The 13,061-nt window shown below is 55.6% G+C and overlaps 1 protein-coding gene across 1 annotated transcript in view; it reads right to left on the bottom strand.

Moving 5' to 3' along the window:
• Positions 1-13,061, bottom strand: part of pcp4b (Purkinje cell protein 4b) — a 30,975-nt gene that overhangs the window by 4,920 nt on the left and 12,994 nt on the right. Inside the window, exon 2 of the mRNA XM_037472034.2 lies at positions 504-555. Coding sequence (XP_037327931.1) covers positions 504-555 — 52 coding nt within the window. The remainder of the gene's footprint in view (positions 1-503; positions 556-13,061) is intronic.

Here is a 13,061-nt window from a genome sequence, read left to right as displayed (position 1 = left end):
GTAAAGTGTGGCAGTGGACTTGCTAATTCTTCTTGTTTGTTTGTTTTTTGTTTCAAGACGGACGGAAAAAATCCCAGAGGATGTGTGTGTGTGTGTGTGTGTGTGTGTGTGTGTGTGTGTGTGTGTGTGTGTGTGTGTGTGTGTGTGTGTGTGTGTGTGTGTGTGTGTGTGTGTGTGTGTGTGTGTGTGTGTGTGTGTGTGTGTGTGCGTTAGAAGCCGTCCTTCCGGCCCAGTTGTAAAAGCTCCTCCTGCGTACATGCGGCCACATGTTCTGTAAACTGTGGCCTACTTCCCCTCCCTCGCTCGCGTCCCGTCTGCACGCCAATCATCCGCCGTCCCCCATCCCGTCTCCAAAAGCACGCCGCACGTTGCCCAGGTGTTTTTATCCAGGTAAAAAGTAAATTTAGAGACTGATGAGATGTTTTTCTGCAGATATGAGCTGATTTTTTTGTATATGTAATTGTTTTTCCCAGTATTTACTTAAAAAAAACAAAAAAACGTACCTTGTTCTCCAGATGTCTTGTTGTTGCCAGCAGCCGCTCCAGATCCTTGTCTCTGCAGCGCAAAGAAACAACATGAATGAGGTTCATTAGTACTTTCTTTTCTCTCACTGAAATCCAGCAAAAACAATGGAATATTCCCCACAATCCTTTCATCCAAAGGAATCAACCACACGCCACTGCTCTGTGCCCTTTACTAATTAAGCCTCCGTTCTTGTGATGGTTGTGACATCTCCTGGGGGCTCAGCTGTCACCTAATCTCCTAGCACGCTCCCTAAGGCCCCCCACTCCTTATGACCCCCTGCAGGGCCCCGTGACAGCAGGGAGGACACAATGACCAGCGAACGCTGCCCCGGGCTTTACTACAGTTTGGCCCTGTGACACTACAGAGGTCGGACAAATATAAACATAGACCAAAGGAAATAACCCAGTTCTTCCTGTTGTATGATTTAAAGAATCAACTACACACGGCCGGATAAACTTTAGGCTCTGAATGAAGACTTGGAAGTCAACACAATTCTTGTTTTTCCCAATAAAATGAAGATCACAGAAGAATTCCTTAAATGGAATGTATTGCACATTGATATAATATCCCCACATCCTGCATTGGGGTCTCAGTTTGGTTTTTCTCGGCCATACGCTAAAAAATCGCTCTCATTTAAATTCATTCCCCAACACCAGATAATGTTCGAGATTGGACACAGTGACGCAAGCACAAATAAGAAAAACGTCTCCTCAAACCAGTGCCAGTGTGTACTGTGCGCTCTCCTTGCTTAACAAATCTTCCTTCCAGATGTGGTGATGCATTACAGTACGTACAGCCACACTTACAATACATGACACAACCAGTACACACTAATGCAGCAACATTTATCTAAATGCTAACATTCATTATACTGCAGCTATTTATTTCCCAGCACCGTGTTCTGTGTTTCCCTCGTATGCCTCTGCGAATAAGCACTGCTCTTTAGAGGAAAAACCCAGAGGTGCCGTGTTAATGTCAATGTTCACTTAAAATGAAACACAGGAGAGCTGAAAGAGATTCAATCTCCTTACGCAAATAGTACTAACATTTATTTTGCTTGGTGTAAAAGAAAAAAAAGAAGATGAAGGCCATATATAAATATAAATCCCTCTACTTTTACGCAAGGGGTTCTGCAGGTGGGAGTCGGGCCGCATTAGAGGTGTGAAAAGTGTGAAAGCAGAGCTGGTGTTAGCGGGGTGGGGGTGGGGGGGGGGGCAGAGCATTGAAGAACGGACGGAAGACGAGGCAGAGAAGTTCCCTTAATCACGAGGTGTCGATGGCGGCAGGGTGCGCTTTATCAGTTTAGATGTGGACGCGTATTGCATTCAGCAGGAAACAATGAACGCTCTCTGGTTATAAAAGGCTTTCCCACAATTATCAGTGTCCAATGGGCCTAAATTAGTTTAGTGAATAAATGTATTTCATGTGAAGGTATTTTCTTTCTGCAATGTATGTCTAAAATTGATTATTTAGTGAAGCATGCTTTAACCCATGCTCAAAGTTGAAAGATCACCCATATAGACCAATATAGAAGAATAAAGGTATATAATGCACCCCGTTGGCCTCAGTGCTCGGTGCTAATCTGACTAAAAACCCGATGGCATCACATGATCCTCTGGTTTGTTTTCTGCTCCTCTGCATAAACCCCGTTGATAATGAATTCATCGCATTGACTCGTGTCCCTGGGCCGACGTCTAGGAACCGCCTCGCTGGCCCATGGGTCCAAACTCCCATCGCTCGGTGACTGGCACGGACAGCGAGTCCGAGTCCCAACGCGTCGATGGCACTTCTGTCACGTATTGCCTCCACTGGAAAAGACCCAAACGCAGATTTGTTAGTCACCATGTATTTTATTCGTGAAAAGGAGGCACCGGACTAGGAGGTGACGGGGTGGTGACGGCGGTCCCGGATTCCAGAGGTGGGGAAAAACAGTGAGCGGGATTCCCGGGGAGGTGCGTGGGCCATGCGGCCCGTCCAGGTGCAAACAAGACTAACAATCCGGCGGGGAAGAAGCTTCGGGGCCGCTCCTAAATACCTCCCCTGATTGGAAGGCAGCAACAGGTGGGGTGATTGTGGATGAGACGCAGCTGGGCCCTGCTCTCACCTCCGTGCTGACGTCCGGCCCCCTCGAGTGCTGGTTGGTGCCAACACACCGACGCCTCCTGAGGGTGGCGACCTGACAGTACCCCCTCTCCGACGGGTGTCTCCAGACACCCCACCAGGCCTGTCTGGCCGACGGCGATGGTAGTCCCTCACCATGACGGCGTCCAGGATCTGGCGGCGGGGAATCCAGCACCGCTCCTCTGGACCAAAACCCTCCCAATCCACTAGGTATTGGGTTCCCCGGCCCCGGCGTCTGGAGTCCAGAATCCTACGCACTGTGTAAGCCGGAGCACCGTCAATGATCCGTGGTGGGGGGGGTCGCGGGGGAGGGGGCAGGAGGGGGCTGAGGAGGACCGGTTTAAGACGGGACACGTGGAAAGTGGGGTGAACACGAAGGGACCTAGGTAACTTCAATCGGACCGCAACCGGGTTGATGACCCCTTCAATTACGAACGGGCCAATGAATCTCTGAGACAGTTTTCTAGACTCCGTCCTCAGTGGAAGGTCTTTAGTGGACAGCCAGACCTTGTCACCTACTTTGTAGGTCGGGGCGGCCGTCCGGTGGCGGTTGGCATGCCGTTGGTAATGCTCAGAGGAGCGGAGCAAGGCCGCGCGGACTCGATGCCAGGTTCGGTGACAGCGACGGATGTGACTGTGTACGGAGGGCACGGCGATGTCTCTCTCCTGGGATGGGAAAAGGGGAGGTTGATAGCCGTACAAACATTGAAACGGGGTGTACGGTGTGGGTGCGTGGGGTTGAAGACACGGCACAGGACCGCAGGGTGGTGGGTTTCACAAAATGCTTTTTATTCGCACAATTCATCAATTAATTCGTTCGCTCGGTCGGTCGGTCCGTCTCCTCCCTCCCTCCTCGCTCGCCTCACTGTTTATAGGGGCGAGAGGAGACCCGTTAATTCCCCCCAGCTGGTTGCCAAGTGTTTCCACCTGGCACTGTTCCCCGAGCCACTCCCCCTCTCTCTCCCTCTGCAGCCGAGCCGAAACCACGCCCGCCACCACATACCCCCACCGCCCGACTTAGGCCGGGGAGCCGTCCGGCCTAGCTTACTCCCCCCCCCCTCCCTCGAGAGGGCGGGAGAGGAAGTCCGCCACGACCATCTGCGTCCCCGGCCTATGGACCACCTTGAAGTTAAAAGGCTGCATGGCCAGATACCACCGAGTGATCCGGGCGTTAGTATCCTTCATGCGGTGGAGCCATTGGAGCGGGGCGTGGTCCGAACAGAGGGTGAATGAGCGTCCCAGGAGGTAGTAGCGCAGGGAGCCCACCGCCCACCGGATGGCCAGGCACTCCTTTTCCACCGTGCTGTACCTGGCCTCCCTCTCCGATAGCTTCCGGCTGATGTAGACAACGGGGCGGTCGACCCCCTCCACCTCCTGGGACAAAACGGCCCCCAGCCCTCTGTCCGACGCGTCGGTCTGCAGAACAAACGGGAGAGAAAAGTTAGGTGTGTGGAGGAGTGGCTCCCCACAGAGAGTCTGTTTTACCTTCTCAAACGCCCGCTGGCACTGCTCCGACCACTGGACCGGATCTGACGCACCTTTCCGGGTCAGGTCGGTCAAGGGGCTGGCGAGGTCCGCAAAGCCGGCGATGAACCGTCTGTAGTAACCCGCCAGCCCCAAAAACCGCCTCACCTCTTTTTTTGTCTTAGGGCGCGGGCAGGCTGCAATAGCTGCCGTCTTGTCCACCTGAGGACGCACCTGCCCACCCCCCAAGTGGTACCCCAGATACCGTACCTCCCTCCGTCCAACTGCACACTTCCCCGGGTTGGCGGTGAGCCCGGCCCGCCTCAGCGACTCCAGCACCGCGTCCACCCGCCGCACATGCTCCGCCCAGGTGGTGCTGTGGATGATTACATCGTCCAGGTACGCGGCCGCATATGAGGCATGCGGACGCAGCACCCGGTCCATGAGGCGCTGGAACGTGGCCGGGGCACCGAACAAGCCGAAGGGAAGCATGGTGAATTGGTACAAACCATACGGAGTGGAGAAAGCCGTTTTCTCTCTGGACTCTGAAGACAGGGGAATCTGCCAGTAGCCCTTAGTTAAATCCAGGGTCGTAAAAAAACGTGCAGTGCCCAGCCGGTCCAGGAGTTCGTCGACCCGGGGCATTGGGTAGGCGTCGAATCGTGACACGTCGTTTACCTTGCGGTAGTCCACGCAGAACCGCACAGTCCCATCCTTCTTGGCCACCAGAACGATGGGGCTGCACCAGGCGCTGTTGGACTCTTCTATTACCCCCATCTCCAACATAGCCGCTAATTCCTCCCGAACCACTTTTCTTTTGTGTTCGGGTAGTCTGTAGGGTCGTGACCTCACCGTCACCCCCGGGGGTGTCTCGATTCGGTGCATTATCAGGTCGGTGCGGCCTGGCCGGGGGGAGAACACATCAGCAAACCGCTTCTGCAACTGGGCAATGTCCGCTCTCTGGTCCTCAGAGAGATGACCCTCACACGGGAGCGGGGTGGGATTAGCCGCTTTTGGCACCTCCGGCCCCAGGTCCTCTCTTTCCGATACTGTGGAAATCAGAGAAACAGACTCCGCCTCCCTCCAGGGTTTCAGGAGGTTGAGGTGGTATATTTGTGTAGCCCCGCCCCTGTCAGACCGCACCACCTCATAATCAACATCCCCCACCCGGCGTGTGACCTCGAAGGGCCCTTGCCACTTAGCCAGGAGTTTTGAGTTGGAAGAGGGAAGTAATACAAGTACCTTTTCTCCCGGTGTGAATTCTCGCAGCTTGGCCCCTCTGTTGTACAGCCGTTGTTGTCGTTCCTGGGCCTGGAGCAAATTCTCCCGTGACATCCTCCCCAGTGTGTGGAGCTTTGCTCGCAGGTCCAGGACGTACTGGATCTCGTTCTTTCCGGGGCTCGGACCTTCCTCCCAGCTTTCTTTAATAAGGTCCAGCACCCCTCTTGGTGACCTGCCAAACAGAAGCTCAAAGGGAGAAAATCCCGTGGAGGCCTGGGGGACCTCCCGGACTGCAAACAACAGAGGGTCAAGCCATTTGTCCCAATTACGTTCATCGTCGCTAATAAATTTACGAATCATGGACTTCAGCGTCCTATTCATCCGCTCTACCAACCCGTCGGTCTGGGGGTGGTACACACTCGTGCGGACGGACTTAATGCCCAGTAACCCGTAAAGTTCTCCCAGTGTGCGCGACATGAACGAGGTGCCCTGGTCTGTTAGAATCTCTTTCGGGATTCCAACCCGGGAGATGACCTGAAACAGAGCCTGCGCGACGCTCTTTGCAGAGATATTGCGCAATGGCACTGCCTCCGGATACCGGGTTGCGTAATCCATGAGGACTAACACAAAGCGGTATCCGCGTGCGCTCCGGTGAAATGGCCCGATGAGGTCCATGCCGATGCGCTCGAACGGAACCTCCACCAACGGTAGCGGCCGCAGCGGGGCACGTGGTATGGCTGGTGAATTAACCAATTGACACTCCGGGCAGGACGCACACCAGCGGCGCGCGTCCGCCCGGATGCCTGGCCAATAAAATCGGGCCATTATCCGGTCTAGTGTTTTCCCGTATCCCATGTGACCCGCCATCGGATTATAGTGAGCCGCCTGGAAAACCATTTCCCGGCGGCTTTTCGGTACTAACAACTGGGTGTTTTCCTGCCCTGTTCGAGTGTCACGACTCACTCTATACAGTCTGTCCCTAATCAATGAGAAGTGCGGGTACGACTGTGCTGCGTCAGGGCGCACCAAATGACCATCAATTCTTATCACTTGGTCGTAGGCTGAGCGTAGAGTATCGTCACGAGACTGCTCGAGTGGAAAATCTTCCATGGAGCGGAACTCGGGAACCGCCGGGGTCTCCTCGGGAGGCTCCGCCGGTTCCCCCTCTTCCCCGGCGGCGTCGGACGACCTCGCGTCACCGCTGAGCACCGCACACATACCGCATGTCCCTGTCGGTCGTGAACGCACCCCCGCAGCCTGCCCCATTAGCGTGTTAAATCCCTCCCAATCCGTTCCCAAAATTACGGGGTGCGTCAGGTGGGAGCTAACCGCGACCTTTATTCTATATTTTTTTCCCCTGAACCGAAGTTCGACGGACACTATGGGATACTCGTGAATGTCCCCGTGCACACACCTTATTTTCACCCGCGACGCTTCTACCAATGCCCCTGGCCGAACCAGGCTCTGGTGTATCATGGACTGCGAACAGCCCGAATCCACCATCGCCTGGCGTGTACCCCCCTGGATTCTTACCGGAACGCGGTACGTCGCTCCCGGGCCGGGGGAGGGTGATGGAGCGCCGGCAACCCGGATCACCTGCCCCACCTCCATCAGCGGGCACTCCCTCCGCAGATGGCCGGGCTGCCCACACTTCCAGCACTCCTGCCCTGGCGTTTGAGAACCTCCGAGTGGGTCAGGAAGAGTGCCGGCCCCGGTCGGTGCTGCGTGGTCGGCCCCCCTGGTACGAGCTGGTGACCGCGGCGTCGGCAAGGGCCACCCTGCCGCCGGCTGCTGGGTCCTCCTTCGCGGCGTGGGGACCGGCTGCGGCGGCGCGGGCGGGCGCCCGGCGTCGCCCCGTCCGCCGGGGTGGACCGCCAGGTGATCCTCTGCCAGGGTGACCGCGGCCTCCAACGTCGCCGGACGGTGGTACTGGACCCACGACGAGGTCCGCGGCGGGAGCCCCCGCAGAAACTGCTCCGTCACCACCTTCTCCACCACCGCCGGTGCGCCACCCGCGCCCTCCGGCTGCAGCCACCTGTTGGCCGCGTCCCGTAGCCGCTGAGCAAAGGCGAACGGACGGTCCTCCGGACCCAGCCTCGCCTCCCGGAAACGCCGCCTGTGGTCCTCGGGGGAGAGCCCCAGCCGGTCCATGATGGCCCTCTTTACCCCGGCGTAGTCCTGTCTTGCCCCGGGCGGCAGACCCAGGGCAGCTGTCTGCGCCTCTCCGGTCAGTAGTGGCAGCAGGCGGATTGCCCGTTCGTCCGCCGGCCACCCGCATGCCTCCGCCATCGCCTCGAACATTTCCAGGTACGACTGTACCTCGTCCGCCGGCGTCATTTTATGCAGCACCACCCCCGCGTACGCCGGGGGACCCGGTACCGGTGCTGCCGCGGCTGGCCGGGCCACCAGCTGCTCCAACACCCGGGTCTGCCGATCCGACTGGGCTTGGAGCGCCCCCAGAAAGTGCCGGTTGACCTCGGCCTGCTCCCGCTGCATCGCGGCGATCTCTCCCAGCATCCGCCCGAGCGCGATCGCCGGCTGCGCCATCCCCTCCGCCTGCTGATCGCCGGGTTCCATACCTAGTTGGGCGCCACTGTACGGTGTGGGTGCGTGGGGTTGAAGACACGGCACAGGACCGCAGGGTGGTGGGTTTCACAAAATGCTTTTTATTCGCACAATTCATCAATTAATTCGTTCGCTCGGTCGGTCGGTCCGTCTCCTCCCTCCCTCCTCGCTCGCCTCACTGTTTATAGGGGCGAGAGGAGACCCGTTAATTCCCCCCAGCTGGTTGCCAAGTGTTTCCACCTGGCACTGTTCCCCGAGCCACTCCCCCTCTCTCTCCCTCTGCAGCCGAGCCGAAACCACGCCCGCCACCACACGGGGACATACCTGTTGCGGAAGAGGGTAAGGTGTTGTGCGCATATTCTGCCCAGTAGATTTGGGAGGCCCAGGACCCGGGATTAGCAGACACTAGACATCGAAGAGATATCTCCAGTTTCTGGTTAGCTCTCTCTGCCTGACCATTGGTCTGTGGATGGTATCCCGAGCACAGACTGACTGTGGCCCCAATGGCCCTACAGAAGGCTCTCCAGACAGCCGAGGAAAATTGGGGCCCCCGGTCCGAGACCAGGTCACAAGGCAACCCATGTATGCGAAACACCTCCTTGACAAGGATAGAGGCCGTCTCCTTTGCTGACGGGAGCTTGGGGAGTGGAACGAAATGGGCATACTTGCTGAAACGATCAACCACGGTGAGTACAACTGTGTTACCTTCTGACGGGGGTAGTCCGGTCACGAAGTCCAGTGCCAAATGAGACCATGGGCGTCGTGGTATGGGCAGGGGGCGTAAAAATCCGACGCTAGGTCTATTAGATACCTTATTTTGTGCGCACACTTGGCAAGCTGCGACGTATCCCTTTGTGTCGTCAGCCATGGTTGGCCACCAGAACCGTCTCCTTAGAAATGCCATGGTCCGAGCCACTCCGGGATGGCACGTCAGCCTTGAGCCATGAGCCCACTGCAGGACATTAGTTCTCACATTATCTGGCACAAATAGCCGGCCCGGAGGCCCATTACCTGGCCCCGGGTTGACTCTGAGGGCAGAGGTTACCTCGTCTTCTATTCTCCACAGGGCTGCCCCGACCAAGCAGTGTTTGGGGACGATGGTGTCCGGCTCTCGCCCCTCCTCCTCTCTGGAAAACACTCTAGATAGGGCGTCTGGTTTGGTGTTACGTGATCCAGGTCTGTAAGTCAGGGAGAAGGAAAAACGGCCAAAAAACAGGGCCCACCTGGCTTGACGTGAGTTGAGGCGTTTCGCTGACCGGATGTACTCGAGATTCTTGTGATCTGTCCAAACCACAAACGGTAGTTCCGCACCCTCCAACCAATGACGCCATTCCTCTAGGGCGACCTTGACGGCCAGTAGCTCACGGTTGCCCACATCGTAATTGCGCTCGGCCGGGGACAACCGACGCGACAAGTAAGCACAGGGGTGGAGCTTACCGTCCGTCGCGGTGCGTTGGGATAACACCGCTCCCAGCCCCACGTCAGAGGCATCCACCTCGACAACAAACTGCCGGCACGGATCAGGTTGGGCAAGGATGGGAGCAGACGTGAACCGCCTCTTGAGTTCCCCAAACGCCCCCTCTGCTTCTGGGGTCCACACGTAGGGTTTGCTACAGGAGGTAAGTGCAGTAAGGGGAGCGGCGACACTACTGTAATCCCGAATAAACCGTCGGTAAAAGTTAGCAAACCCTAAGAACCTCTGAAGTTGCTTTCTCGTGTCGGGCCTAGGCCATCCAAGTACTGCCTCCACCTTAGCTGGATCCATCCTCACCTGTCCCTCAGAAATGACGTAGCCCAGGAATGAAACAGTGTCGGCATGAAATTCGCATTTCTCCGCTTTGGCATATAATTTGTTCTCCAGGAGACGTTGTAGCACCAGGCGGACATGTTGAATGTGTTCGGTGGGGTCTCTAGAAAATATGAGGATGTCATCAAGATACACAAATACGAAACGTCCCAACATGTCTCTGAGCACGTCGTTAACCAGCCCCTGAAATACCGCTGGGGCATTAGTCAATCCAAACGGCATGACTTGATATTCAAAATGCCCCAACGGTGTGTTAAATCCTGTCAACCACTCGTCTCCCTTACGAATTCTCACCAAGTGGTATGCATTACGCAAGTCTAACTTAGTGAAGATTGTGGACCCTTGAAGTGCATCAAAGGCCTCGTTCATGAGTGGTAACGGATACTTATTCTTGATGGTTATCTCGTTTAAACCGCGATAGTCAATACATGGCCGGAGGGAACCGTCCTTCTTGGTGACAAAAAAAAAACCTGCTCCCAATGGAGACGAAGAGGGACGGATGAGCTCGGCGGCGAGCGACTCCTTAATGTATTTCTCCATGGCTACCCGTTCCGGTTTAGAGATGCTGTACAGACGACTACTGGGGAACGTGGAACCAGACTTTAATTCAATCGCGCAGTCGTACGGGCGGTGAGGTGGAAGTGATGAGGCCCGATTCTTACTGAAAACCTCCCCCAGGTCATGGTAGTCAGTGGGGACGAGGGATAGGTCAGCCGCGCATTGGGTGGATCCCTGGCTGTTCTCTAGTCTCGGACTTGCAGACCGCAGGCAATGAGCATGACAAAATTTACTCCAGTTGGTTATCCTAGCCTCTGGCCAGTCGATTACCGGATTGTGTTTAACCAACCACGTAAGTCCTAGAACGATCGGAATCTTAGGGGAGGAAATAATTAACAGGCTGATCTCTTCCTGGTGGTTACCTGAAATAAATAGCTTAACGGGCTCGGTTCGGCTGGTGATCCTGGCCAGCAGCCTAACGTCAAGAGTAGCAGCCTCAACAGCCCCCTCCAGAGGAGTGGTGTTGAGGCCCAGTTGTCTCACCACATCAGCATCAATAAAACTGTCGTCTGCCCCAGAATCGATTAAAACTTGAAATCGAAAAGACTGACCTTTTGTTGAGAGCGTGGCGTGCAGTGGTGCTCTGGGCCGGGGATTGGGAGATATGGGTACTTGGCTCGCTAGTATTCTCTCCACATCTAGCGAGCCCTCCTGTTTGATGAGCGCCGAGGACAGGAGGAACGGTAGTGTCCTTGTAGCCCGCAGAAAAGACAGCTGTTGTTGTCAAACCGGCGCCGCCGCTCCTCTTCGTCAAGGTGATATCGGCCTAGTTGCATGGGCTCATGCTCGGGCCTCTCTTCATTGTTGGTCCCCGCTGGTGATCTGGCGTTGTACCTGGGAGGTCCCCCTCCAACAGAATATGAGGCTGCTACCCTTCGGGGGAGGGGTGACTCGCTGCGCCTCCTTTCTCTCTGTCGCTCCCGGCATCGGTTATCTACCCGAATTGCCAATTGAACCAGATCCTCTAAAGTCTCTGGTTCAGGGTATGAAACCAATTCGTCCTCGATCTGGCTATTTAATCCGTTATAAAAAACAGATTCTAAGGCCTCATCGTTCCATCCGCTTTCAACGGCTAGCGTCCGGAACTCAATGGCGTAGTCTGCGACGCCTCGGGTACCTTGCCGCAGCGCGTGTAGTCTCTTGGATGCGTCTCTACCACGCACTGGGTGGTCAAATAATTTACGCATCTCTGAGGTGAACATTGGGTAGGTACTTGCCACATTACTCTGTGTCTCCCATACCGCTGAGGCCCACTCTAAGGCTTTTCCACGTAGCAGTCCAATCACAAAAGCAATCTTTGACCCGTCCGTGGCGAATGAAGTTGGTTGTTGGTCGAAGACCAACCCACATTGTAGTAGGAAGGCTCGACAGCTGCCGAGGTCGCCATCGTACCTCTCCGGGGTAGGAACCTGTGGCTCCCGATGGTAGGGAGGGACTGGCACTGGCGGTGTTTGAGCAGGATCTGGAGCCGGAGCCGGAGGACCAACCGGGGCGCTGAGTCGGTGTTGTATCCCGGCGACACTGGTTGAGAGCTCCTGTAGTCCCTTCATGATCTCCTGAAGTGCTAGGCTGTGTTGATCTAGCAGGGCTCCTTGATTGGTGACGGCCCCGCGGACAGATTGTAGATCTGCTGGGTCCATGTCTTTGGCCGGATTGTTCTGTCACGTATTGCCTCCACTGGAAAAGACCCAAACGCAGATTTGTTAGTCACCATGTATTTTATTCGTGAAAAGGAGGCACCGGACTAGGAGGTGACGGGGTGGTGACGGCGGTCCCGGATTCCAGAGGTGGGGAAAAACAGTGAGCGGGATTCCCGGGGAGGTGCGTGGGCCATGCGGCCCGTCCAGGTGCAAACAAGACTAACAATCCGGCGGGGAAGAAGCTTCGGGGCCGCTCCTAAATACCTCCCCTGATTGGAAGGCAGCAACAGGTGGGGTGATTGTGGATGAGACGCAGCTGGGCCCTGCTCTCACCTCCGTGCTGACGTCCGGCCCCCTCGAGTGCTGGTTGGTGCCAACACACCGACGCCTCCTGAGGGTGGCGACCTGACAACTTCTTCTGTGGTGTTTGGTGCTTTGTGGACGTCGGGAGGCTTGAGCCCGTCACTGTGCGTCATTCGGGAACCTGCATGCAGCTGAGAGGCAGCTCGTCAGCTTTTTGTTTCTGTTCCAACAGCCTCATTTTTTAATATTCTTTTTTTGTTTTTTTGCACAGAAGAACGAGGATGAAGAGAGGCGAGCAGGATCAATACCTCCCTCTGCGGTTGACACGTACTTATACAACATTGGCACGGCGAAGATAAATGACCAGAATCAGCTCTTTGAGCGAGAGAAGAGAAAAAAACTAAAATAGAGGCAGAATAAAGGCAGCAGATGAGTTTAACTTAAGAGATGAACTAGTTAGATTTGACATAATTCCTTTACCATACGCTGAAAGGGGGACTTTGTATCATATTTCCTACAGTGTTTGTGTTTAAATTATTGTTTAACACTGTTAAAATCAGAGAGAAACCTTGTGTGTTTCAATCAAACATTTCATATGGACTCACTTCTCCTTTTTGGTGAGGGAAAGCACTGGGGAGTTGGCATGGTAACTATTCCGAGCGGGGGAAATGGATTTCTTTGGGTAGCTCGTATCTGGCTGCCTCCTGGGGGGGGGGGGGGGGGGAGTTAGCTCCAGCTACTTTCACTGTGACCTTTTTGCAGGCGGCCTGCCGTTGGTTCAGAGGTTCCCCGCCGGGTCGCGTCGGAGGGGCTTCCACGAGGAGTGGAGACGGCATCGTGCATCGTCCTCTTCCCTC

Source organism: Pungitius pungitius, chromosome 3 (genome assembly GCF_949316345.1).
Source record: "Pungitius pungitius chromosome 3, fPunPun2.1, whole genome shotgun sequence".
Lineage (NCBI taxonomy): Eukaryota > Metazoa > Chordata > Actinopteri > Perciformes > Gasterosteidae > Pungitius > Pungitius pungitius.
The sequence above is the reverse complement of the archived record's forward strand: the minus strand, read 5'-3'. Positions and strand labels throughout refer to the sequence as shown.